The 23,745-nt window shown below is 36.8% G+C and overlaps 4 protein-coding genes across 6 annotated transcripts; 1 reads left to right on the top strand and 3 right to left on the bottom strand.

Annotated features, from left to right (window-relative positions):
- Window positions 1-2,277: 2,277 nt before the first annotated feature.
- LOC126621240 (organic cation/carnitine transporter 3-like) lies at window positions 2,278-4,188 on the bottom strand. Its single transcript, XM_050289641.1, has one exon. It carries the CDS (start codon window positions 4,069-4,071, stop codon window positions 2,479-2,481), a length of 1,593 nt encoding a protein of 530 aa, XP_050145598.1. The 5' UTR covers window positions 4,072-4,188; the 3' UTR covers window positions 2,278-2,478.
- Window positions 4,189-6,341: 2,153 nt separating this feature from the next.
- Window positions 6,342-11,291, bottom strand: LOC126621245 (malate dehydrogenase-like). 3 transcript variants are annotated; one of them, XM_050289647.1, is made up of 7 exons: window positions 11,146-11,291; window positions 8,318-8,476; window positions 8,042-8,217; window positions 7,538-7,815; window positions 7,131-7,266; window positions 6,905-7,016; window positions 6,342-6,523 (listed from the first exon to the last, which is right to left on the bottom strand). In XM_050289647.1, the coding sequence occupies exons 2-7, from the start codon at window positions 8,448-8,450 to the stop codon at window positions 6,429-6,431; spliced, it is 930 nt and encodes a 309-aa protein (XP_050145604.1). In that variant the 5' UTR covers window positions 8,451-8,476; window positions 11,146-11,291; the 3' UTR covers window positions 6,342-6,428. The 3 variants fall into 3 exon arrangements, with proteins under 3 accessions (XP_050145604.1, XP_050145603.1, XP_050145602.1); XM_050289646.1 differs by lacking the exon at window positions 11,146-11,291 and adding an exon at window positions 9,387-9,641; XM_050289645.1 differs by lacking the exon at window positions 11,146-11,291 and adding an exon at window positions 8,708-8,921.
- On the bottom strand, window positions 10,947-12,836 carry LOC126621241 (organic cation/carnitine transporter 2-like). Its single transcript, XM_050289642.1, has one exon. It carries the CDS (start codon window positions 12,687-12,689, stop codon window positions 11,142-11,144), a length of 1,548 nt encoding a protein of 515 aa, XP_050145599.1. The 5' UTR covers window positions 12,690-12,836; the 3' UTR covers window positions 10,947-11,141.
- A 5,007-nt stretch (window positions 12,837-17,843) lies between these two features.
- Window positions 17,844-20,469, top strand: LOC126620772 (uncharacterized). The gene is made up of 3 exons (XM_050289051.1): window positions 17,844-18,361; window positions 18,544-18,891; window positions 19,719-20,469. Exons 1-3 carry the CDS (start codon window positions 18,032-18,034, stop codon window positions 20,214-20,216), a joined length of 1,176 nt encoding a protein of 391 aa, XP_050145008.1. The 5' UTR covers window positions 17,844-18,031; the 3' UTR covers window positions 20,217-20,469.
- The last annotated feature ends 3,276 nt before the right edge of the window (window positions 20,470-23,745 follow it).

The raw sequence follows: 23,745 nt of genomic DNA, 5'->3' as shown, positions 1-23,745 counted from the left end.
TTTTTTTTTTTTTTTTTTTGAAGAAGAAGAAGAAGAAGAGGAGGAGGAAATTTATATGCTTTTCTTAGCAAGCGGAAACACTGCAAACCATCATCACTCTTTTTTTTTGGTAGTGTTTTATAATTATTTTTTATTTTGAGAGCATATATATGCAGGTATCCCCCATCGCAGTTTACTTATTTTATATATACGAGGGATCTCATAATGAAGTTGTGAATATAGGGGAAAAGAGTTGCACATGCCGATAATTTGATCTTGACCAACTACTTTGCTCACATGCTTGTGCTACATATAGACACCGACAAATTTCATGTTATCCTGTGTGTTCTTATTATTATACTACAAACTCCTTGGTTATTGCGTATGCAAAAGCTATCTGGATAGTTGGTGATCAAACTGATTAGATAGTAACTAATGATGTGCGTGAAAGAATTATCCGACAACCAATTACACGAAGAAGAAGATATGGCAAGCACAAAGAAAAGAGGATCCCATCACACGGAGAAGAAAAATCTACTCGAAAGTGTTCACAATGTGGTTCAAACGGCCATTATAAGCAAACTTGTAGGAATCTCGTTCAACTTCATCCTACTTAGCAGAATCCCTTTAAATTTACAGTTTAATGAATATAATTTTTTTTTCTATCATTTTATTATTTATATTGGTTATACAATCCTTTAAATTTGAGACAAGTAAAAGTTAATTCATTTTTATTTGTTCACTATGGTAGTTCACTTGCTGCTATGTGAAAATAGTATATTGCCCTTCTAATGTTTTGTGGTATGTTGCCCTTCTAGAGATTTAACTTCTTTATGTTAATTCCTAGCAAAATAAGAACAAGAGATCTAATAAGTAGGATGTTAATACCACTTTCTTTGATTAATTATTAAAAAAATAAAATTAATAGAAACTAAAAATTAGAAAAATATTAGTGAAAAATATGAGAAAAATATTAGTGAAAGCACTACTTGATTATCGCACAAGAATCTTTTAATCAACAACTAGTTATTTGTATGAATTAAAGGTATTTGTGTCTATTTAAGTGATATTTTGGATATATTTGAAAGTTTTTATAAAAACTGACATTTTTGAAATTAATAGTTAATATTTGGTTATATTTAATAAATACTCCTGTCTTCCTTTCTTCATATCCAACTACCATAAAATGAAAAAAAAACAATCCAACACAAATTTCATTTAAAAAAAATAAAACTGGTGTGTCCATTTTTTTTGTTTTTTCACTCATGAGCAACATTTCATTGAAGGTTTGTTTCATATTAGAGCAGTTATATAATTGTTTGCTTCTTAAATTTTGTGTTTGGGTTCTTTGGATATCCAACTCAGACTTCAATGCAATTTTGCATCAAATTTTCCGGACCAGGATCCTCTCCTGAGCTAAGGATGAGGATCCTCCTCATCAAAGGGTATGGGCCGTTGGATGAAAATCCAACGGCTACAATTATTATAACTTTAAAGGGATCCCCTGTTTGTAACCGTTGGATTTTCATCTAACGGCCCACATCCCTTGATGAGGAGGATCCTTATCCTTAGCTCACGAGAGGATCCTGGTCCAAATTTTCCAACTATTCATTCTGAGAGAAGGGCCGATATGTTCTCATCCCTGTACATAATAGATTTCTTTTTCAATTATCACCAAGCTTGAAACACCTGTGAACGAATAATGAGTTACGTGGCAGAGAAACTTTGGTGCCTTGGCACAACTGAGAGTTGTTGGGAAGATCAGAATGATTAATGGGTTGAATATGACATTAATGGCTTTTCTTTTCTTAATAATGTTTCTACAGATTTTTTGGGAACAGGAAACCTAGTTGGGGAAGAACGACTGCTAAACGGTAAAGGGAAAGTCAGAGAAGAAAAGAAGAATGGGAAGAAAATAGGAAAAAATATGGGTCATTAGATGAATCTAACCGTGTATGTTAATTAGAAGAAAGATTATTTATGATAAATTTAAAGATGAGTGGTCTCCCCACATCTAAAGAAGAAGGAATGAAATTGAAATCTAGAAAATAAAAATAACTCAATTTTCTTTTTAGTTTATATTTTGTGCACCTTTCTTACACATTCTTCCCTACACTTTTCATTCCTAATTTTCTCCACACATTTACCCATACCTCAAGCACAAAAAATAGAAATTGAAAAACTAAAAACCAAATGATTATCAAACGAGCTCTTGGTAGTTTGAATTATTTATTAAATTTTAAATAACAAAATAGGGTATTAGAACTTAGAAGATCATATTCAAGGATGACAATCTAATTTTCACAATTAAATTTGCATGAGAATTATATTTTTTTCTTAAATTTACATTATTTGAAACCTAATAAGATAATTTACAAAGACAATTCAAACCAAACTCTACCTCTACATGTCATCCACCACTCAAAAACGCAAACCTTAGATATTTTAAGAGACAAGCCTTACAAGACAAAGAGCTAATTAACAAGTTGGGAAATCAATCTAGGCATGATCATCAACCGCATTACAAGCAGCTGTCTCTTTGTACTCTTCTTCATCCATCGTATCACAAATTCCTCTCCCTCTTGTCTCTGGCAAACAAACCACAAACCACCCACAAACCCCAACCACAACCCCAAACACTCCATACGACAAAAACCCACCGTTGTCTCTCCCCGCGGCCGCCAGCATGGGACTAAAAACGCCTCCTACCACCACCGCCTGCCTCACCATCGAAAGAGCCGAGTTCCTCACGCAAGTGGGAAATAGCTCAATTGTAAATAGAAGCAACACATTGAAAGCCAAGCATGCGCTGAAAAAAGACACCAGCTCGAACCCTATTTGCAACCCTGTCCATATCGGATGGATACCTTTTAACACGGACATGATGCTACAGAACCCACTAAGAACAGTGTAAACCAAGATTGAGGTTTTTCTGTTCATTTTGTCGATGAAAAAGAACGCAATTAATGAAGCTGGCAATTCGGACAAGGCGTTGAGCGTGACGCCTAAGTAGAGATCGATTTTCAAGCTTCCCAAAGCTAATGGCATGCCATAATACACCATTCCGATACCACAGCCGATCGCCATAACCGCGGACAATCTCCGAAAAGCCCATTTTCGCTTCACCAAAGCGTTGATTGCAGAGTAGAGATCGACGTTCCCTGTTTCATGCTCGAAGGATAATCTCGAAATAAAGCTCGAGGTAAGTGCTGTTTTGGTTGTAGTACTATTGACGGGTGCAATGCATTTTAGGGTTTCAATTGCGTCTTCTTTTAGACCTCGCACAAAGAGCCATCTTGGTGACTCACGAACCAAAAAATGAACCGTTATCGAGTACAATAATGTGGGGATTGAGGTCCAAAAATAGAGTGTTCTCCATGAGTGAGCTCTATGAGCGTATGCTATAATTGGGAGGGAGAGAAACCCTAGAGTGAAGCAGAAGAATCCAATAACACCAACCTGTCCCCGCCACCGCTTTCCGACGAGCTCTGTCGATAAGACAAGGGCGGAAGTACCGATGGTGGCACGGGCAAACCCGGTGATGAATCGGAGGACGGAGTACATCCATATGTTGGTGGAAAAGGCGGTGAGGAAGGTGGATAAAGACATCAGGAGACATGAGAGAAATAGCATGTTTTTGCGACCTAGTGAGGTGTCAGCAAGTGAGGCCAGGGTCAGCCCGCCAATTAAACAGCCTATGAAGAAGGCTGAGGCCGGCAGTCCCGTGATGAGTGACGACGAGCACTCGAGGCCCCATTCGGAGATGATGGAAGTGTGTTTGGCCCTGTCCCAGGCCCATGCGTTTTGAGGAAGTTGACAAATGTTGGAGGCTGAGTTGCATGAGTTGGGTAGGTCAGTGAGGTGGGTGCAGTGCCATGTTGGCACAGAGTCGGTGAAGACAGCGATGAATGTTTGTTGGGCATCAAAGAACCATGAGAATGCTACAAGGGTGGCTTGGAGAAATTGGGCCCATCCAAAATCTCCGATGCACCGCTCGATCACGGAGTCGAGGGATGGGAGGTGTTTGTAGAGCACAGGGGGTTCTGGCTCAGCCGAGTTTGGTTCGGAGAGAAGAGGGGTTGAATCGGCCATTTAGTTCAGAGCTAAAAGAAAAGGTTTGAGATATGATTGTGAAATACAATGAAGGTTTTTATGGAGCTAAGAAACACACGGAGCTAAAAAGAAAAGGTTTGAACTCTGGGCCAACTTTCTCAAAGTTGTCGTGTTAGTTATCAATTGTCATTGATCATGTAGCTCAATCATTGTCTTAATGCCATTTAAATAAATAATGAAGATGTGAAAGAAAAAAAAAAACGATGTATCATACAGCTGTTTCATTAATTCAGTAGGCTAGTACAAAGGCAGGCCAAAGTTGGATTATACAGATGTAAAAGAAAGAGATGTATCATCAAGTTGGATTATATAGATGTAAAAGAAAGAGATGTATCATCGTTTCTCAAGCATATCACATGTAATTAGTCTAAGTGCGATAATAAATGGCAAACATCCAATTGAGTGTAAAGTATAAAGTTTTTAGCCGGCTGCGCACAATGTGACCCACGTTACTAGATATTGGCTCCTTACAAGTCAAATTTTCATGACCTCATTTAATCGTAAAATATCATAATTTGAATTATTTATTCTATTTGTCATCATGTGAAGATCATCTCTAAAAAATATTTCATTTGATTTAAATACTATTTAGTTATCCATACAAATCAAACTTGATGACAGTAAATCATGATAATATTACTTGTTATCAGAATCATCTATTTATTCAACAAATATGGATGACTAAAAATAGTCTTCACCTTAAATAGATTTTCTAAGAGATGATCTTTAGATAATGAACGGTTTGGATAATGACACTTGTATACAAGGAAAAAATGTTAGGTCGTCAATAGGTCCTGACATGTGAGGAGTTAAGTATATCTCATGTTATTAACCCATCTTGACATATATTTCTCTATTTACTTATCATGTGACAAGTCGTGTAATGAGTTAAATAAAAACGATTAATAAGGTTATGAATCCGTTGCAAACAAGTTTGTTCTTGCCACAATGAAAAAAAGATTTATTGTTGAAAAAGTACTTGTATCTTTATACATACCTAAATACTCGTAGTGTAGATTTGATCATTTCATGGATTTGAATATTTGGAAGTCCATTGAATACTAACACAGCAACACAAGACACATATTGTTTGAAGCTCAGATCGTATAATATTAATAGAAAACTAGTTATAATACAAATAAATTGATGACAATGTGTGTCAGACCATATGAATTTTATACCTAATCATGCCTGGCACATGGAAACGTTGTAATTAATGCCTGAAAATCGCAAGGCTCAACATTCGTGAAGAGAAACATACAAAAAAGGGTAGTAGGTCGAAATTGATGAAATTAAATTAATTAGCAACACTTTGGCATAGCCTTTTAACCGGAATAACATTCAATGGTTTTGAGCTTTTGGTTATCAAGATGATCAAAACTGCTTGCAAATTAGCTAACAAAATCTTTTATTATTAAATATATGCAGACTTTGCAGCCCACTGGATATGATTTTTATATCCCACTGGATATATAATTTGCTTGTCCATGGTAACACAAACTGGAGCTCCCCTGGCAATGGACTAAACACTGGTCCAAACAACAAACACCAAGGCCTGCCTAAACAATGAGGTTGCAAGCAAAGATCCTCACACATGTGGGGAAAGACTGTTGTGTAAATCAGCAACACAATATTGTATGCAGTAGAGGCAGTAAAAAAATGAAGCCAACTAATCCAATCTATTCCCTTTTGTTTACTGGCTATTGCGCCTCACAGTACCAGTGTTGAAATTTTCCTATTTCCTATTTCTCTATCAACACAAAGTTCCACTTGCTATTTACTAAAGGTCGTACCCAGTGCACAAGGCCCCCGCTTTACGCAGGGTCTGGGAGAGGTGAATGTCGGCTAGCCTTACCCCCATTTATGGAGAGGCTGCTCCCAAGTCTCGAACCCGAGACCTACCGCTCATGGGCGAAGGCACTTGCCATCACACCAAGTGCGACCTCTCCACTTGCTATTTACTAAATTACTATAAAAAATCCCAGTGTTAAATCTCAAGGTTATGCAAGTGACTTGTAGCTGAAATGGTTAAGAGTGTTTATCCCTACACCTGAGGTATGGTGTTCATTTTCCTTTTACGCAGTATCGTTGTACAGAAAAAAAATCCCTAAGTGATCAACCCCCAATCACATCCTATGTTTTCTCAAATAGGGTCTTATGTTATGAGTATATAGCAGTAGTTATTGTTTTGAGCATATATGCATCATGCATGCAATGTGATGAACAAATCTTACCAAGAAAAACTAACATTGAATAACAATTTTGTGTTCTTAATTTATTTGATGGATTACTGAGTCCCTCCTACCATTATTCCATGAGAAAAGAAAAGTTCAACATTAATTGAGACATGAATAGGCCAATGTTTTCTCCTCGATGAGCTCTTTTGCAGTTGCATCTAGCTTTCCCCTTGAGAAATCGTCAATCTTGAGTCCTGCTTTCAAAATAATTAAAAGTTGATCAATTGGTGAGTGCACAGAAACAGCCTCATATAGAGGATGAGTTTTTACGTAGAAAATGTCTTAAACACTTCAGAATATTGAATGCTGAAATATCAAATGGGATCGATACATGGTTAAATCTATCCATGAACCGTAAATTGAGATTGGCTATGAAGTTTTCAGCAACGACAAGTATCAGCTCAATGCGTTTGAATCTATTCCAACTTTATTTTCCAGAATCATTTCTCGGATATGAAGATATTTGACCATCCTTAATGACAGTAATTTGTTGCTGCCTAAACATGATTTGAGTTCAACACTCGGATTTTTAATCGCTGAAGGAAGATAAACAGTAGTCATGAATTATAACTTACCCTGCACAATTGACCATTGTCCTTTATCACATGTAACAGGGAAGGAGTAGATTAGGCCTTGCTGGATTCCATAAGAACCATCAGAGTACACACCCATTGAAACCCATGTCCCCTGGATGACATTCAAAGAAGCAAAGAAATATTAAATTTGTATAAAGTATATGAAGAAACAAAAAAAAAAGGTTAGCTTTGAAAGAAAAGAATACTGATAAAGATAGCAAGCAACCTTAGGAGTCCCAAGAACCCAATCACGTATGTGATCACAAGCAGAACTGGCAGCAGACAATGCACTTGATAGCTTCCGAGCCTTAATAATGGCTGCACCGCGCTGCTGCACAGTGGTGATGAACTCGGTATTTAACCTAAAGAACAACAAATGACAGCATATTAGTGACACAAAATGGTAAGTTGATGAATGAAAGGTCGAAAATTTTGTCCTTCCATGGTTGAACAACAAATAGACACCATTTCATGCTGGCCCTTTCTATGTATTAAACTGGATGAAGACTTTGTGCAAAGGAGAGGACGAGTTTCTAGCTTCGAACACCCAAAATTCTCCACGTTATATATTTGAGCATTTTGTCATTTCAAAATATTTATAATGAATTTTAGGGTGAGAAAAATTAGAGTTACCATTGATCATTAGCAACAAGTTCCCTGACAGGTTTCTCTCCGCTGCTAGTGGTGACAGTTGCATGATTGACATCAGGATACTGAGTTGAAGAGTGATTTCCCCAGATGATAACATTCTTTACATCCCCAACATGAACATTTAGCTTCTCGGAGATTTGTCCCAAAGCTCTGTTATGATCTAGTCTTGTAAGACATGTGATGTTCTTCTCTGGGATTTTAGGTGCATATTCTTTCAAGATGAGTGCATTAGTGTTTGCTGGGTTCGCAACCACTAGAACCTATTGTAGAAGCAATGAAACTGCATCAGCTTAAGCATAGCAACATTATCTCCAAATTTTCACAATAAGTGATGAGCATGAATTGCTTCAAAAAATTAACCTCCAAAGTCATTTTATCTTTTTTTTTTTTTTATTTAGGGTAACTGGTAACGCATTGCTAAAATTCTTTGCCAAATAGATAATTAAAAAGTAATGTGATATGCACGTATTTCGTATGGCTTCTCACCTTGACATCTGAAGCAGCATGCTTTTCTAGTGCTGAAGCTTGAGCCTTGTAGATTGATACATTTTTCGACATCACATCCTTTCTTTCCATACCTTCCTTCCGCGGGAATCCGCCCACCATAACAGCAATATTGACATCTTTACAAGCTTCCTGAGCATCTGTTGTAGCAACAACACCTACAAAAAGTATAAGGCAAAGTTTAATTAATTATCCTCAAAGTGAATATTATCAGTTTACAATAAATTCGTGTTCAAGATCAGACTTTATGAAGCGTACCTTTGAGAAGAGGAAAGGCAGCATCAATTAGTTCCATTTTCACCCCATTCAAGGCTTCAGCTGCAGGTTCAATATCAAGCATGTGCAGAATTACAGGCTGGTCAGGGCCTAGCATGACCCCCCTCGCAATCATTGGAACAATAGCATACCCTATTTGCCCTGTTCAACATCAAGCATGAACCTTCAGCGAGTTTTCAAGAATTCGGAACTACGCAAGTTTTACATTTAAAAGCATGACCCCTTTCATAACCTTAAATAAACTCATCACAGACAATTATTAGAATTGTATGGCAAGTATTTTCAATATAATAAAATTGGACATCAAGATTAAGCTATAAACTCAGGAAATCATCCAAGACTGGTTTATTGATATGAGAATATATAGCATGCCTGCAGCACCAGTGACCAAAACAATCACAGGATCCTTCTCCATACTCAAGAAGCTCCACATGTATTTTACGAGCTTCCAAAAGAAGGCAATAGTGAACAGAACAACCAAACTTTTCTGAACCAGTACAACATTGATATTCTCCATTTTCTGAAGCAATGCTACAAAATTCTCCATTTTCTCAAGAAAAAACAGATATGCAACAAACAATTCCTGTTAAAATCAAAATAATCCAACCCTAAGTTTTTATAGAGGTCTAAAAATACCATCCATGAGACGAAGAATCTACAGCTAAATGGGACACCTCTTCAACAAGGCAATCAGATACCAAAACAAAGTCCACAAGATATTTATAAATACAGAACTCTTAATAATTATATTCCAAAGAAAAGAACATGTCCTTCTGTTTGGTCTCCTCCAAAACCAAGGAACACAAGAAATTAATAATAATAATAATAATAATATGAAATCTTGGAAAGTTAAATAATCGTGTTAGACTTTGGGACGAGATTTGGGTTTTCTGGATCATGCATTAGAATCCCAAATTTAATGATTTCATAACAAATATCAAATACATAGAACCAAGATTTTGAATTCTTCTCAGTACATCCACATTTTATTTCAATCCAAACAGGAAAAAAAGCTGGAAAAAGAAAGTTAATTTTGAAAAGATGATCATACCAGCGGCACCAGTGACAAGAACTCGAACTGGGTTTTTTGCCATTGTTGCAAAGAGTGGTTCTGGATAGAGAAAATGAGTGCAGTTAGGAGTGTGGATGAGTGAGAAAAATGGCGATCAGGAGTGAGGAGGTTGTTGAAAATAATTGGAGTGGTTTTATAGATGAGAAGGAGATAAGGAGGTGGACATTACAATGGCGGGAATCGAGGATAAAGATAATCCGATAAGCGTTATGATAGGAGATCAGAGTGAGACCGTCAACTTACACAGTTACGCAGCAAAAATTAGATATAGTCACCATGCAAATACTAGTGGGAGATGTCCACTTGTAACGATCTCGTCTCAACGACTGCGTCACTGTGGCATGTTTGGCTTTTGTTTTATTTTTTGTTGCCTTTTCCGCCAAAATGATTATTGAGAATGATATAACTCTTCATTCTGGTTTTTGAGATTTAAAATCGATAGAAGTTGTTCCGAGTTTGTCCACCTTAATCATTTTGGTCATTCCGTGAAAAATCTCTGTAAAATAAGAACAAACATGACAAAAATATTCGTAAAATAAGAATGAAAGTAGGGGACATGAGGGGAGAGATAATGCAGGGGAGAGAATCTGAATCCACAGAAGAGGGACAAAACTGTTCTGTTACACTAAGGGGTATATTGGAAATAATGGTGGGTAAAGATAGAGTGTTGTTTTTCTTTTTACTGGGGTGGGACTATAGGGGGAGTGGAGAAATAGAAGAGAAGCACCACTCTAAAAACATAGTGGTTAATTATCAGATATTCTCTAACCAGCAGACATATCATGTTTTCACCTACTTCGGTACCATTTTACAGTATCCTACATTCGCTTTCACTTTAATTTTCTTCATATTCTACATAAAAAATACAATAAACATATATATTATGTTTTAACTTGATGATATTTGTGGTTAACTTGCTACGTGACATGAAAACCATACCAGTTATATATGTAATTTTTATTTATGTTTGCAAGTGTCTCTTTCTTATTGACATCACACGCAAATTGTAGAACCGGCTGCACATTTACTCATCCATTTTTTTTCCTCTTCTATCTCATCTCTGCCTTTTCTATTCTTCCCCTCTTCCCATTTTCGTCTCACACCCTCTCTTTTCTATCTCCATCTCTTTCCCTCTTCCCTAACCAAACAACACTGATGGAATCGAACCACAACCAATAACATTGGCTCATTTATTCCGTTCAGTTTTTATCTTTGAGATGAAGTGAACCAAATCGGACCATGTTCACACTTATTTACGAGTAGGAAAATTTAGTGGCATTTAGTGGTAAGGTAAGTCTCAGTTTGCAACCTCTTCATGTGTTCCAAATTCAGGGCTCTGTTCTCTTCAGATGTAGGGGCTTCTTTTGGGAATTTTTGTTAGCCCACATCCATGCCAATGAACATTCTTTGCAATTAATTACAGATTGCGTATTACTTTGATGAAGCATGGAAACCATTTATTAAAAACGTTAATCAAATCCTTTTTTTTTTTTTTCGGAAATTTACTATTATTGAGGAGAGGAAGAGAGTTCGAAACTCTTATAATAATTTAGGAGAGAGGAAAGTTTCGAATCCACATGGATAGAAACTCACTACCCTTCCACTAGGATATTAGACCACATGCAAACATTATCAAATTCACAGACTAGACCAAGATGCCAAGATCTGGTTTTATTATAATAAACTGATCAAGTGATAAATTTGTTAATAATCTCACTTCAAAATCCCAAAATCTCACCTCAAAATCATATTCTCTTTGCGTTCTTGTTCATCCATGGTGTCACAAAGCATTCCACCTCTTGTATCCGGTAAAAATCCCACAAAAAATCCAGAAAAAAATATAGCCAATCCAAACACGCCGTAAGAAAGAAACTCATTGCTGCTCCCAACAGAAACCAACATCGAGCTAAAAACAGCACTCAACACATAAGACTGCCGCAGCAAAGATGTAGCAGAGTTCCTCACACAAGTCGGAAACAACTCAACTGTGAACATAGAAATCAGATTCCAAGCCGTCCGTGAGCAAAAGAAAGAAGCCAATTCCAACCCAATTCTCACCCCCTTTTGCCCTGCAACTGCACATACAATTCCACAAATTCCACTCACTAAACAAAATCCGAGCACTGAAAATTTCCTGCTCCATCTTTCCAATATAATGCAAGTAATTGGATACGAGGGTATTTCTAACAAAGCATTAAACATAACACTCAAATAAATGTTAAACCCCAAATTTCCAACCCCTAATGGCATTCCATAGTACACCATTCCGATTCCAAACCCTAGTACCATTACCGTCAGGGTTCTCTTCATAGCCCATCTTTTTGCAAACAAGTCCTTCATTGACTTGTACGGATGATCACTGACATTTGAAGAGTCGACCTCCACCTCATGAGATGAGACCAACAACAATTTTAACTCACTTGGGTAATTTTGTCCGGCAGATTTCAACAGTATCGCTACAGCTTCCTCTCTTTTACCGTTCTTGAACAGCCATCTCGGAGACTCGCTGACAAAGAACTGAAGCAGTAAGCAGTATAAAACTGCAGGAATCGAAGTGCACAAGTACAGGGCTCTCCATGAGTTAGCTCTGTTGAGATAAGCAATCAGTGGTAGTGACAAAAACCCGAGAGTAAAAAAAAAAAACTGCATGATTCCCACTCTAGGCCTCCATTTCTTCCCAACTTTTTCCATCAGCAAGACAAGAACACATGTACTAATTGAGGAGCGGCCGACCCCGCTTATGAATCTGACTGCTGAGTAAACCCAAACGTTTGGCGAGAAAATGGTGATAAACGAAGCTAAGGACATCGTTACACAAGAGATCAAGAGGAGCTTCTTGCGACCGAGTGAGGAGTCAGCTAGGGTTCCTAGAAGGAGCCCACCAACCACACCGCCCATGAAGTAGGAGGAGGCAGGGAGGCCTCTGATGAATGAGCTAGAGCATTGGAGGCTCCAATCAGATATGATTGTGGTGGAGGAAGTTGAATCCCAGGACCAATCGGAGTCGGCCAGGTCACAGATGTTGGAGTTTGTGGTGCATGAGGTGGTGGTGGTGGTGGAGCAGTGCCATGTAGGGATTGCATCTGTGTAGACACTGATGAAGGTTTGTTGACCATCAAAGAGTGATGCCAAAGAGACAAGGATGGCTTGGAGGAATTGTTTCCACCCAAAACTTGATTGATTTTGCTCAATTATTTGATCCAAGGAATTGAGGAGATTGGTCCTCAGAGTTTCTGGGTCTTCCATGTTTGGATCAAGGCCAAAAGGGGTTGGATCAGCCATTAGATATAGCTGCTAGCTAGAGCATCTTTGACAGACTAGCTAAACACACACTTTTTACAGTTATTTTTTCCCACATATTCTTACGACACACTAATTTAACAAATTAGTTATTCACGAGTCAAATTTAACTTAATTTAGGAACCGGACCAAATGAATTTGTAATACTATAAAAATATCTGAATTGTGTTGGAGATTTCACAGCTGGCCATGGATTCAAAAGACTTACTAGTCTTCTTATTGCATCGGTTCTTCGTAGACACATGTACAAGGTGTGCACTTTCACTTTCAATATTTAAGTTTGCTATCTTGTCCTTACCAATAACAACAACGTTTGTTGTCAGTAGATATGACGTGTACAATAACAAGTAGCAGATGGAGAGTTCAAGTGCTGTATGTCCCTTGGCATAACGAAGAGGCCAACTGATCATACAAAAGAAAATGGAAAAATAAATTCTGATTTTCTAAGATTTATTTTTGTTCATTATTCTAATTCTGAATTACGAGTTGTGAGCTTCGACCTAGATCACATTTTGGGACGAGTCTATATTATTCAGTCAGAGTTTCATAGAGAGAGGCACTTGGGTTAAGCCACATAACAGATGTGGCAGAATTAGAATGTGCCACATGTTCAATTTCTTTTTTTTTAGGAAAACTAATGAAAATGACTTGAAAATTTTGAGTTTTAACGAAAATAATAAAAATGTGATTTTTCGTTAAAGTGAACAGTACCAAAATCTTTTCGTTAAAGTTTCATTTTTCTTCCTAATTATTTTTGCACCATAAAAAGTGTATACCTCCTCATTTTCCCTGACCAGAGGAGAGAATGATAATGTCATGAGGAAGAAGACAAGATATCTTGATGTGGTTTGTGGGTTTACTCTGCATGAGAGCTTTTTAGGAATAAATACCAGTCTAGGGATAATCATAAAAGAATTTTTTTGACAAAAATGATAGATTGATATTTCATTGATCATCTCAAATAAATAGAGGTGTTAGTTGCGCATCATGCTGTAGTGATTAAGAAAATGATTTGGAGTTAATTTGTTCAAACAAGACAACTATAATAAATCTCTAAATGGCTACCGCATATATGAAAACTACACACGGTACCCATACTAATCTATTACATAACAATAGATGCAACATATTCGTATCAATGATTACAATAGATCATTACCTAATAGCAAAGCCACATAAATCATCCGAAAGAGCGAGACCACATAAAATCATTGTTAATTAGTAAGGAGAATCAAAACTTTATTAAAATAAATTGCAGAGTGTAGACGAATGTTGGATTAAATGACGAATTGTTGAGTTCAAACAAAATTTTCTTTAGTTTATTAGACATTGCTTTACGTGCGTATTTCCTTTGATAACTTTTTATAGTAGTGAAAGTTAGGAATAAATATATTTTGGGTGTAGCGTATTAAGGTTTGTATAGACTTTTGTTGAGTTTTTTTATTTCACCATGTAAGTAGACTTTTATTGACTATTATAAACTCCATAATATTTTTCAACCAAAAAAAATAAACTCCATAATCTTTCATATGCTTTTTATGATACACTTTTGTGGAACTTTTGCATAATTTTAGAGAGTTCAATACTATAATTTTTAGATTATATGGATTGTCATAGACTTTTAATGACCAATTTATTAATAAACATTATTATTATCAAGTTTTGGGAACTATTATTAGTACTCCAAAAATTTCATTCTACACTCATCACAAGTGTATTTTTCTTTCTAATTATAGAAAGTTTGGAGGGCAAAATGAGATTTTTGGAGTGCTAATAACAATTCCTAAGTTTTTACTATTAAAATGTTGATGATGACCATGACAAAGTGGTCCTATGAGGTGGTAGTGGTAACAATGGTGGTGAAAGTGTCACATTGTAATTGTTAACAAGATGGTGGTAGTAAAGTTGGTGCCTTTAGTGGCATCAATAATAATAGAGGTGGTCATTGTGGTGGCAAGGTGTTGTTGGAGTGGTGGAGGAGTAGGGATGGGGACGGTGGTGATGGGGTGGTGATGATGGTGGTAGAGGTGCCGGTCATGGTCATGGTGGTGACGGTGGTGGTCATAGTGGGCTTGGCAATGATCGACATGGTGGTGTCAGTGGTAGTCATAGTACAGTTGGTGATGATGTTCATGGAAGTGACGGGGGTGGTGGCTATGGGGGTGGATAAGTGGTCATGGTAAGGTGGTGATGGCGACATGGTGGTGAAAATAGTAATAATAATAGTCATTGCATTATGATTAGTGGTAGAGTTTATCATTTCAGAATTGAGAAATAAAGAAATTCATCAAAAACATAGATGGAGGGGTGGGATTTGAGATAACAAAAAACTTACCATAAAAACACTACAAGCCCATAGAACCGGCATTGACAAACTATAGATAAGGAAAAGGTATTTGGTTTGTTGGATTGAATAGCAGAATGACATTTCTATGGAATGATCGTTCCATTGTTTATATGTATGTATGTATTTTGTCAATCATACATATATTTAGAATTGCTCTTTAATTTTCATTCCCAAACCAATGGAATAGGCATTAACAAACTATAGATAAGGAAAAGGTACTTCCAAACGGGCGTTTCTATCATTCAATTGGCCCTAAGGATTTACTCGAACTCTAAACTCGAGACTCAAGACCCAAAACCTTTGAACTTGAGACTCAAGACCCCAAACTTGGAATACAATATCCCTGACTCAAGAATTGCGAACTTATGGCTCGTTTACATACCCATAATTAAAATATAAGAAATTGAATTGAGGAGGAGTTGAAATGAGGAGGAGTCACAACCAGATTCTTGTTGAAATTGTGTACTTAAATATTCTAGAATTGGAGTAAGAATGAAACTGAGTTCATATAAGTTGTTTACTAATCCACCTTAATTAGAATAGAATTGAATATGATTATTAAAATGCCTTTATTCTAAATAGCATATTTATATGCCAATTAATTGGATAATATTTTTATTCAAATTAACTGTATAATTACTGATCATTTTTGAAATAAAATAAAATCTTAATCAGTAATTACCCTAAAAACATTAATTATTTTGTTACTTTTTTTAATTCATATGTTTATAAACAAGAAATTCAAGAAAATTAACCCAGCAAAAAAGGCCGTTTGCTAGGCAGTGGACAGAGGTGGTTGGCAAAACTGAAATTATAGTAAATATCTAAGGGTATAATGGGTAAGAACAATGGATATCGATTCCTCCGTACATCCAGAATTAAAATACCACCTCAATTAGGATGTCCAATTTCTTCAAAATGAGGAATTGAATTCCTTATTTTGTGTGGATCCCATCTTTCCTTTTATTCCCCCAAGTTTAGTAATTAAAATTCAATTCCGCATTTTGATTTTAATACGCTGTTGTAGTAGACCCATAACTGACTGTTCAAAGAACTACATCGAAGAAGCTAGGACAAACAATGACATATGTTTGCCTTCACACAGTGGGCTTGTCCTAAACCCAAGTCTCATTATCATTTCAAGCTATGGACCAAACATCAAGGAACCCAAGCCCTAAGTTCCTAGCTAGTTATTTTTTAGTATTGAGATACAAATTTTGAGTAAATATCCAAAGGTCTGCGGACATTGACAATGATGGACAAGCTTGTTATCCCAAACTCATATGCCACACGGGCTGAAATGCACAATTCCTTGAGGATCTAAGCCAATGTGGCAATTACAAACCTCTCCCAACAACTGAAAGCCACACTTGAACCTTTCCCAATATAATATAAACAAACAAAGAGAGAGCTTGGCTTGAAAGATCACCCATACCTTAAACCCATCACATCCGCCTCTCCAACACCACTCACACACACCCAACCTCTCCTCAGTCCGCCATATACCCTTCAAATTTCAATTCCCTTGTCTTTGATGCCGACCTTCCACCACCACCACCACCACTTGCCACTTTGCTCATTTCATTTGTATTTGCCTCATTGGATTTGGGACCAGCATCCGGCCCGACTCTTGTAGGTCCCACCTTCTCTCCACTATCCCATCAGGGCTCCACAGCCGGCCACGTTGACAAATTAAGGTTAGTGTTTACTTGATCATGCGAAAAAATGGTATCAATTATGTAAACGAGGTTTCATTGAGTTAGTAAGAATTGTTTTCTTTCGTTAGATCAAGACTTAAGTTGGAGTCCTACTACAGGCAATATCTTTTGACGAACGATCTGTAAACAAATAAAATAAAATAAAATCCTTTGTGTAAGTCCTAAAAAAGATTTGTAATATATTCTGATATTAAAATGGGTTAGCCTATTTTACTAAAATTGGTATCAATTTTAGGGTTTGGTGTGAATTATATTATTCTTAGGTTGGGTGGGGCCCATTTTGGAAACTGTGAACAAGTGTTTAGTGTTTTGACCGAGAGAAGAATCAAAAGATGAGAGGCACCCAGATACCGAGGACTAAAGTGCTTAAGCTAAGCGGAACGAGATCCTTGTTTTTGGATTTGATTTTGATAATTTGCTCTGAGAGAGTAATTAACGTGTAAAAGAAGATTTGGTAAATTTGTCCTATATGGGAGTGGGTGCAAAGCCTGCAGTCATTCAGCCTGTGTTACCAACTTACCATAATAACCTTGTGTAAATTCACGAGAAAAAGTACTCCCAAGTTCCCAATACACGCATTTAGCGGGGAAGAAAAACACTCGTTACATTTGATTAGCGTATTACTCTTCTTATTTTCAAGTTCGAATATTTTTCTCGTAGTTAAAATATTTGCCTTTTTACGGAAAAAAAAAACAATAGACTAGTCTAACAAATGAGACTACGACGTGTATTACCAAAAACTGTGTCATTATGTTCGTACTACAACTATATACCATTTAGCAACTTTATGTTTGCACTTGCCAAAAACCAGAATCAGAAATAATACTCCGTAATTTGTTTGGAAAGGGCATTAGGGTCTTTTACTACTTGAGATAGGCCAATCCAAACAGACCCTCTCTCTCTCTTCAGTTGGGTAAGAGAGAGGCTTGAGCAGCTCGAGAAAGAGAATAATGAATATATAAATAAAACGACAAGAGAGAGAGACCTAAAGAGAGCAAGAATAAAGTAATAGACAGGCCAACATGCGATAGTGTAGTTTTATTATAACCCTACCATTCTCTGCCGTTGGACAGATAAGCTGTCCCTTTTGTCTCTCTCATCCCCAAACAATCCCCTTCTCACTCTTTTGCAATCCCACCTTCATATAACATAATCTCCCTCTCTTTTAAAACCTCACAACCCCAAACCCTACTTTAATCCCTTCATTCTTTCCATCTTTCTCTTCAACCATATATCTTCATCTTCCAAATCAAGTAACTATGGCCTCAAAAGCAAGGAAGAAGCAGATATGGTGTCCACAGCCACTGACGCCGCTCATGGAAGGGCCGGACCCCGAAATGCAAGAGGAAGGTGGCAAAAAGGAGAGCTCTTGGGAAGTCATACGTGAATGGTTTAGGGCACAAAAGGGTGGCCCTCCTAGTCCCGGGAATAACTTATCGGCCTCAGGATATGGGAGCGGTAGTACTATTCCAGCCAAAAGACAAGACTTGAGGCTCTTGCTTGGTGTTTTAGGCTGTCCTCTTGCTCCAATTCCACAAGCCAATGACCCAGTTGATCCTCACCTCCTTCACATTAAGGACATCCCATTTGTAAGTGAAAAAACCCACATTATATTATCATTGTCATTATCTTGTACAAGCGATACAGGAATAGAGGGGTGTTGAGCGCAGAACCACAGATGCATGAGTGAATCTTCTCTTAATTTTCTGGTATATGTTGTTTTAGTTAGTAATTAATTAGTTAATTTACTTTTTTGCTAAATAATGTGTAGGAAACTTCTATAGCGCATTACATTATAAAGCAGTACTTGGCAGCCACGGGGTGCTTGAAGCAACAGAAATGTAACAAAAACATGTATGCAAGTGGGCGTGTGAAAATGGTTTGCTGTGAAACTGAGGTTTCTGCAGGAAGAAATGTAAAGACTTCGGGAACAAGAAGTGGGGAAAGCGGGTGCTTTGTTCTTTGGCAAATGTTGCCTGGCATGTGGTCTTTGGAGTTGGTCGTTGGAGGCAACAAGGTGGTGGCTGGTAGTGATGGCAAAACGGTTTGGAGGCACACTCCTTGGCTTGGTATTCATGCAGCCAAAGGCCCCCAGCGCCCACTGCGTCGCCTCATACAGGTATACATATACAATGTTCCTCTCACAATAATTTTCTTGCATAAATCATACCATTAAATAATGTTAAAATGTAGAATATACGCTTGTTATATGCAAGAAATTTTGTCGTAAATTTATGATGCTACATATTAATGATTTCTATTATGATTTTGGGCATAAACAACTTTTGATTTTGAACTATAAAGAGAAGGAACCGTAGCGTTCAATTATTCGAAATAGCCTTTACCAAACAAAGATAGAGATTGAGGAACAAATCACAATCCCAATAAAATGATACTTGGCTGACAATGATAGGGAAACTGTCGCGTGCTTTGCCCTACAGACTCTTTTTTTTGGTACAGCTCCAAAGCGACCTAAGAATGGCACGTGATTACCGTTCTTACGTCATATACTGGTCAGATGTATTATGTACATCTTGTTCTTGGGATTACCACATATGCTGAACTAAAGTGTCTATGTATTATTTCTTGCTTTAACTTTTTCTTTTTCCCTTTAGTAAATGCTGCCGGATCTAGTGCAGCGTACCTACATGCTCTTTCTTTTTCGTTCTTCTTCCTTCTTTTTCCCTTTTATTTTTCCTTTTCGTTAAGAAAAATTCCCTTTGATAAAAAATAAATAAAATACTATTACCTAATATATATATGTATATACTTAGTATTGGTTGATCAATACTTTGTAGAAAATACTTCGAACGAAGATAAAAAGGCATTAAAAGAGATCAATAGTACGATGAGAATGTGCATGAGCCATTCAATCAAAATGAAGTATTGGTGATATATACTCATAATTTCATAAATTTGACAAATATTTCTATGTTTAATTTGCAGGGCCTAGATCCAAAGAGCACAGCAAGCTTGTTTTCCAAAGCACAATGCTTGGGAGAGGAAAGAATCGGAGACGATGATTGCTTTGTACTAAAAGTCTCTGCCGATCGAGCGGCGGTGATGGAAAGAAGTGAGGGTCCTGCAGAAGTAATCAGGCATGCATTGTATGGATATTTTTGTCAAAAGAGTGGTCTCCTCATATACTTAGAGGACTCACACCTCACCAGAGTTGAAACCCCAGAAAATGAAACTGTGTACTGGGAGACCACCATAGGAAGCAGCATTGCTGACTATAGGGATGTGGATGGTGTGCTCATTGCTCATCAGGGCCGCTCGATCGCCACAGTTTTCCGGTGTGGCGAGGTGTCGATGGAATACACAAGGACTAGGATGGAAGAAGCTTGGAGCATTGATGATGTTGTGTTTAATGTACCAGGGCTTTCCATGGACTATTTCATTGCTCCTGCTGATATATTTGATAGTACTGTACCATCACCATGATCATTAACTGTCTACTCCGAACTGATGGAGCTTAATTACTAGGATATTAGTTTGGTTTTAATTACAAAAATATTGGTGGGTACACTTTGTTAATGTGATGTAATATTTTGGGGGTTTTTTCTTCTTTTTTTTTTCAAGTGTATTATGTAATATGTAGTAGGGTTTGAAGTAAGCTTAAAATGACAAATTCAAGCATGGGGTGGAATAAGGGATCTTGTTGTATTCTAATCTAATTCATTGTCCTTTTTTTTTTTCTTTCTAAATCTAATGCATTTAGGAAGTGGCCTTTGTTTATTTAAACTATTTGTACCATAATCACTAATCAGGTCTCTTATATACGTATAGATGCGATCAGTAATGCAATTAACAAATGAAATGTGTACGCAAATAATTAATATTCTCTAAATACAGGTTAAATTCATTATATATAAGTACAAAAAAATGTAATCAATAAATGTGATTGTACACAAAATAATTAAAGTTCTCCAAATTTACATTTGGTGGTTTGATAAGAAAAAATTGAAATGATGAATTGTCCTTCCACAATGGATGGGTGGCAAAGTCAAAATCAAGGAAACTGGCAATCAAGAACATGAAATGTTTAACTTTCTTACTTCAGGTGGGCTATCTAATTTAACAGAGTAGCCCATATATAGTTTTATTTTTCCTTCGGCTGACTAAATTTCGGTTCCTTCACACTTAAGACCCTTTTGTCATGCGGAGATCCAAGCATGAAGCCCACCGAATCCACGGTTGAAAACCTCTAAAACAAAAAATAAATAGATATGGCTGGCCTCCTTTAAGATGAAAATGGGCAATGGTCTAGCTTCAATCGACGGAGAGGTCATTTGCAAGCCTTCGTTCTTGAGAGTCACACACAGAACTTTGTAAATTTGGGAAGTTTGTTTGTAGCATGTTCCCTAAAGTGTTGTGCCTCAAAAAAACCAAGAATGCCTAACATAGTAACCAAACATAACCATATACCATAATTATAAACATTAGACATAAGAAAATGTGTGATGTTATTCACAATGTCAAAAGTGTGTATAGTGTACACATACGTACTAGCTAGATCCATGCAGAGAACCGCTAACTGGTTAGGGTTGCACTCCAGTTTCTTTCCAAATGAGAAAATATTTCACATAAATAGCATCAGAGTCGATTCTAAGTTTTTGAACGCGCAAGGTGAAATTTACAAAAACCTTTCTTTGTTTGTAGCTAGATACATCTTTCACAAGGAAATAAAGCTTCGAAATAGTCCATAACTTCATTCAAATACAAACCTTTATTTCAACTCGTTAGATGCATCCAAAACTCGATATCTCTTCACCATGACAAGTAATAAGGGAAACATTTTGATTTGCCACCTATAGTTTTACCAAAGTGCAATTTGCAACCTGAAAATGGAGAACGAAAAATTGAAGCAATGTATCACTTGAATTATAATTAATTAATTGCAATCTGCCACCAAAAGAGGTCACCAAAACATGCACTGCTTCAATTTTTTTAATCGAAAATTTGACTAAGTTAACGATAGATTGTTGATTGCAATTGATTATTGATTCATGTGATGCTTCAAATCCCTTCCAGGTGAAAAATTGTGACATGAGTGAATTTCCAGTGGCAATTTAAGAATTTGTGCAAAGTATTAATAAAACTGACTGGAATAGAGTGCTTGCATTTGTTGTAAATTATGTGGTTATCCATATAGAGAAAAGCATTAAGGGCACGTTTGGTGGCCCGGCTAGGATTGGATTTGGTAGTTTGGATTGATTAGGCTAGGATTGGAGTGGATAGGTTGGGAGAGTTGTGTCTGTTGTTTGATGCAGACAACTCAACCAAATTCAATTTGGGATAGGCTGGGAGTTTTCTTGCTCAACTCTTTGAACGGGAAGAGAAACCTCACCATGTTATCATAATAAAAACCATTGTTCTAAAAATCCCCGCTTAGAGTTGCCTAAGCCCTATCTAGGCGCTATTGTAAATTAAACCAAAAACCAATGAAGCAATAAACAAAACATAATAATTTCAGAGTTCCTCCAATATAGGAGTATCTCTCTGACAACGGAAACTTTATTGATTACCAACAAATACAAGAGAACTCACAAATACAAAGTATTCTCAAGTATACAAACTTATGCATCTAAAAAACTTTCACACACAAAACTCTATCCCACATCCATCTATTTATACTAATAGATGTCATAGGTTTACACAAAGTCCCTAGAATATAGGAAACCAAATCCTATACTAAAACCAAATCTCAAACCAATTAGGAAACACAAATCCAAATATCTTGAGTCCAAGATATCCTAATCCTTGTTTGATTCTTGTTTTAGTTTAGGCATGTTGATTTAATGCCAGATCCAACAATCTCCATCTTGGCATGAAATCCAAAATGAGGCATCAAGATCAAACTTGCTTCAACTGCACCAAATCCAAGCAGTGCTCGAACTTAGCTACATTAACCACCGTTGTCAACATATCAGTTAGACTATCTTCTATAGCAACCTTTTTTTAGACGAATCTCACATTCAGCTACCACTTCTCTCACAAAATGATATCATACATCAATATGCTTAGTCCTAGCATGATGTACCTGATATCTGGCCAAATAAATGGCACTTTGGCTGTCACAATATACATCCAACTTGTGTTGTTCTACACTTAAATCTCCCAACAACCCCAGAGTCCACATTGCTTATTTGATAGCTTCAGCAATCGCCATGTATTCTGCTTTTTTGGTTGATAATGCCATCGTTGGTTGTAATATTGATCTCCAACATATATGACCCTTTGCCATAGTAAACACATACCTAGTCATCGATCTTTACTTGTCTAATCTCCAGCAAAGTCCGAGTACACATATCCAACTGAGAACTTATCAATTCCTTCATCACATTTTTCAAAACAAATACCTTTGTCCCTCGTTCCATGTAAATACCTTAGTATCCACTTAGCAGCATTCCGGTGCTTTCTTCCAGGATTATGCATGAATCTACTAACAATTCCAACTGCATGTGCTATATCAGGACGAGTACACACCATAGCATACATTAATTCTCCAACCAAATTAGCATATGGAATACCATTCATCTTCATCAGTTTTGAGACATTGTTGATTGCTCAACTTGAAGTGAGCACCTAATGGAGTTCTTACAGGATTAGTGTCTTTTGTTACTCCAAACTTTTGTAACAACTTCTCAAAATATTGCTTCTGAGACAAACACACCAAACTTTTTTGTCTATCCCTTGTGATCTCTATTCCCAATATTTTCTTAGCTTCACCAAGATTCTTCATTTCTAACTCCCTTCTCATTTGCTCCTTTAACTTTTCTATCTCTGAAATATTGCTTGAAGCTATGAACATGTCGTCCACATAGATTAACAAGTACACGAATGAACCATCTTTCAACTTCTTGTGATAAACACAGTGATCATAGTGACATCTTGTATAGTCTTGACCCTTCATAAACTTGTCAAATCTTAAATACCATTGCATGGGCGACTGCTTCAAACCATAAAGAAA

This window comes from Malus sylvestris, chromosome 5 (assembly GCF_916048215.2).
Source record: "Malus sylvestris chromosome 5, drMalSylv7.2, whole genome shotgun sequence".
NCBI classification, from domain to species: domain Eukaryota; kingdom Viridiplantae; phylum Streptophyta; class Magnoliopsida; order Rosales; family Rosaceae; genus Malus; species Malus sylvestris.
This window is presented reverse-complemented; position numbering and strand designations above follow the sequence as displayed.

Excerpts from the sequence above, each read along its gene's own strand:
- LOC126621241 (XM_050289642.1), bottom strand. The coding sequence starts at position 12,689 with ATGGCTGATCCAACCCCTTTTGGCCTTGATCCAAACATGGAAGACCCA.
- LOC126621245 (XM_050289645.1), bottom strand. The coding sequence starts at position 8,882 with ATGGAGAATTTTGTAGCATTGCTTCAGAAAATGGAGAATATCAATGTT. Across the intron at positions 7,267-7,537 it reads CTTGTTGCTAATGATCAATG|GTTAAATACCGAGTTCATCA; the intron begins GTAACTCTAATT and ends GTTGTTCTTTAG. Across the intron at positions 7,017-7,130 it reads GGGTTCTTGGGACTCCTAAG|GGGACATGGGTTTCAATGGG; the intron begins GTTGCTTGCTAT and ends AATGTCATCCAG.
- LOC126621240 (XM_050289641.1), bottom strand. The coding sequence starts at position 4,071 with ATGGCCGATTCAACCCCTCTTCTCTCCGAACCAAACTCGGCTGAGCCA.
- LOC126620772 (XM_050289051.1), top strand. The coding sequence starts at position 18,032 with ATGGCCTCAAAAGCAAGGAAGAAGCAGATATGGTGTCCACAGCCACTG. Across the intron at positions 18,362-18,543 it reads ACATTAAGGACATCCCATTT|GAAACTTCTATAGCGCATTA; the intron begins GTAAGTGAAAAA and ends AATAATGTGTAG. Across the intron at positions 18,892-19,718 it reads CACTGCGTCGCCTCATACAG|GGCCTAGATCCAAAGAGCAC; the intron begins GTATACATATAC and ends TTTAATTTGCAG.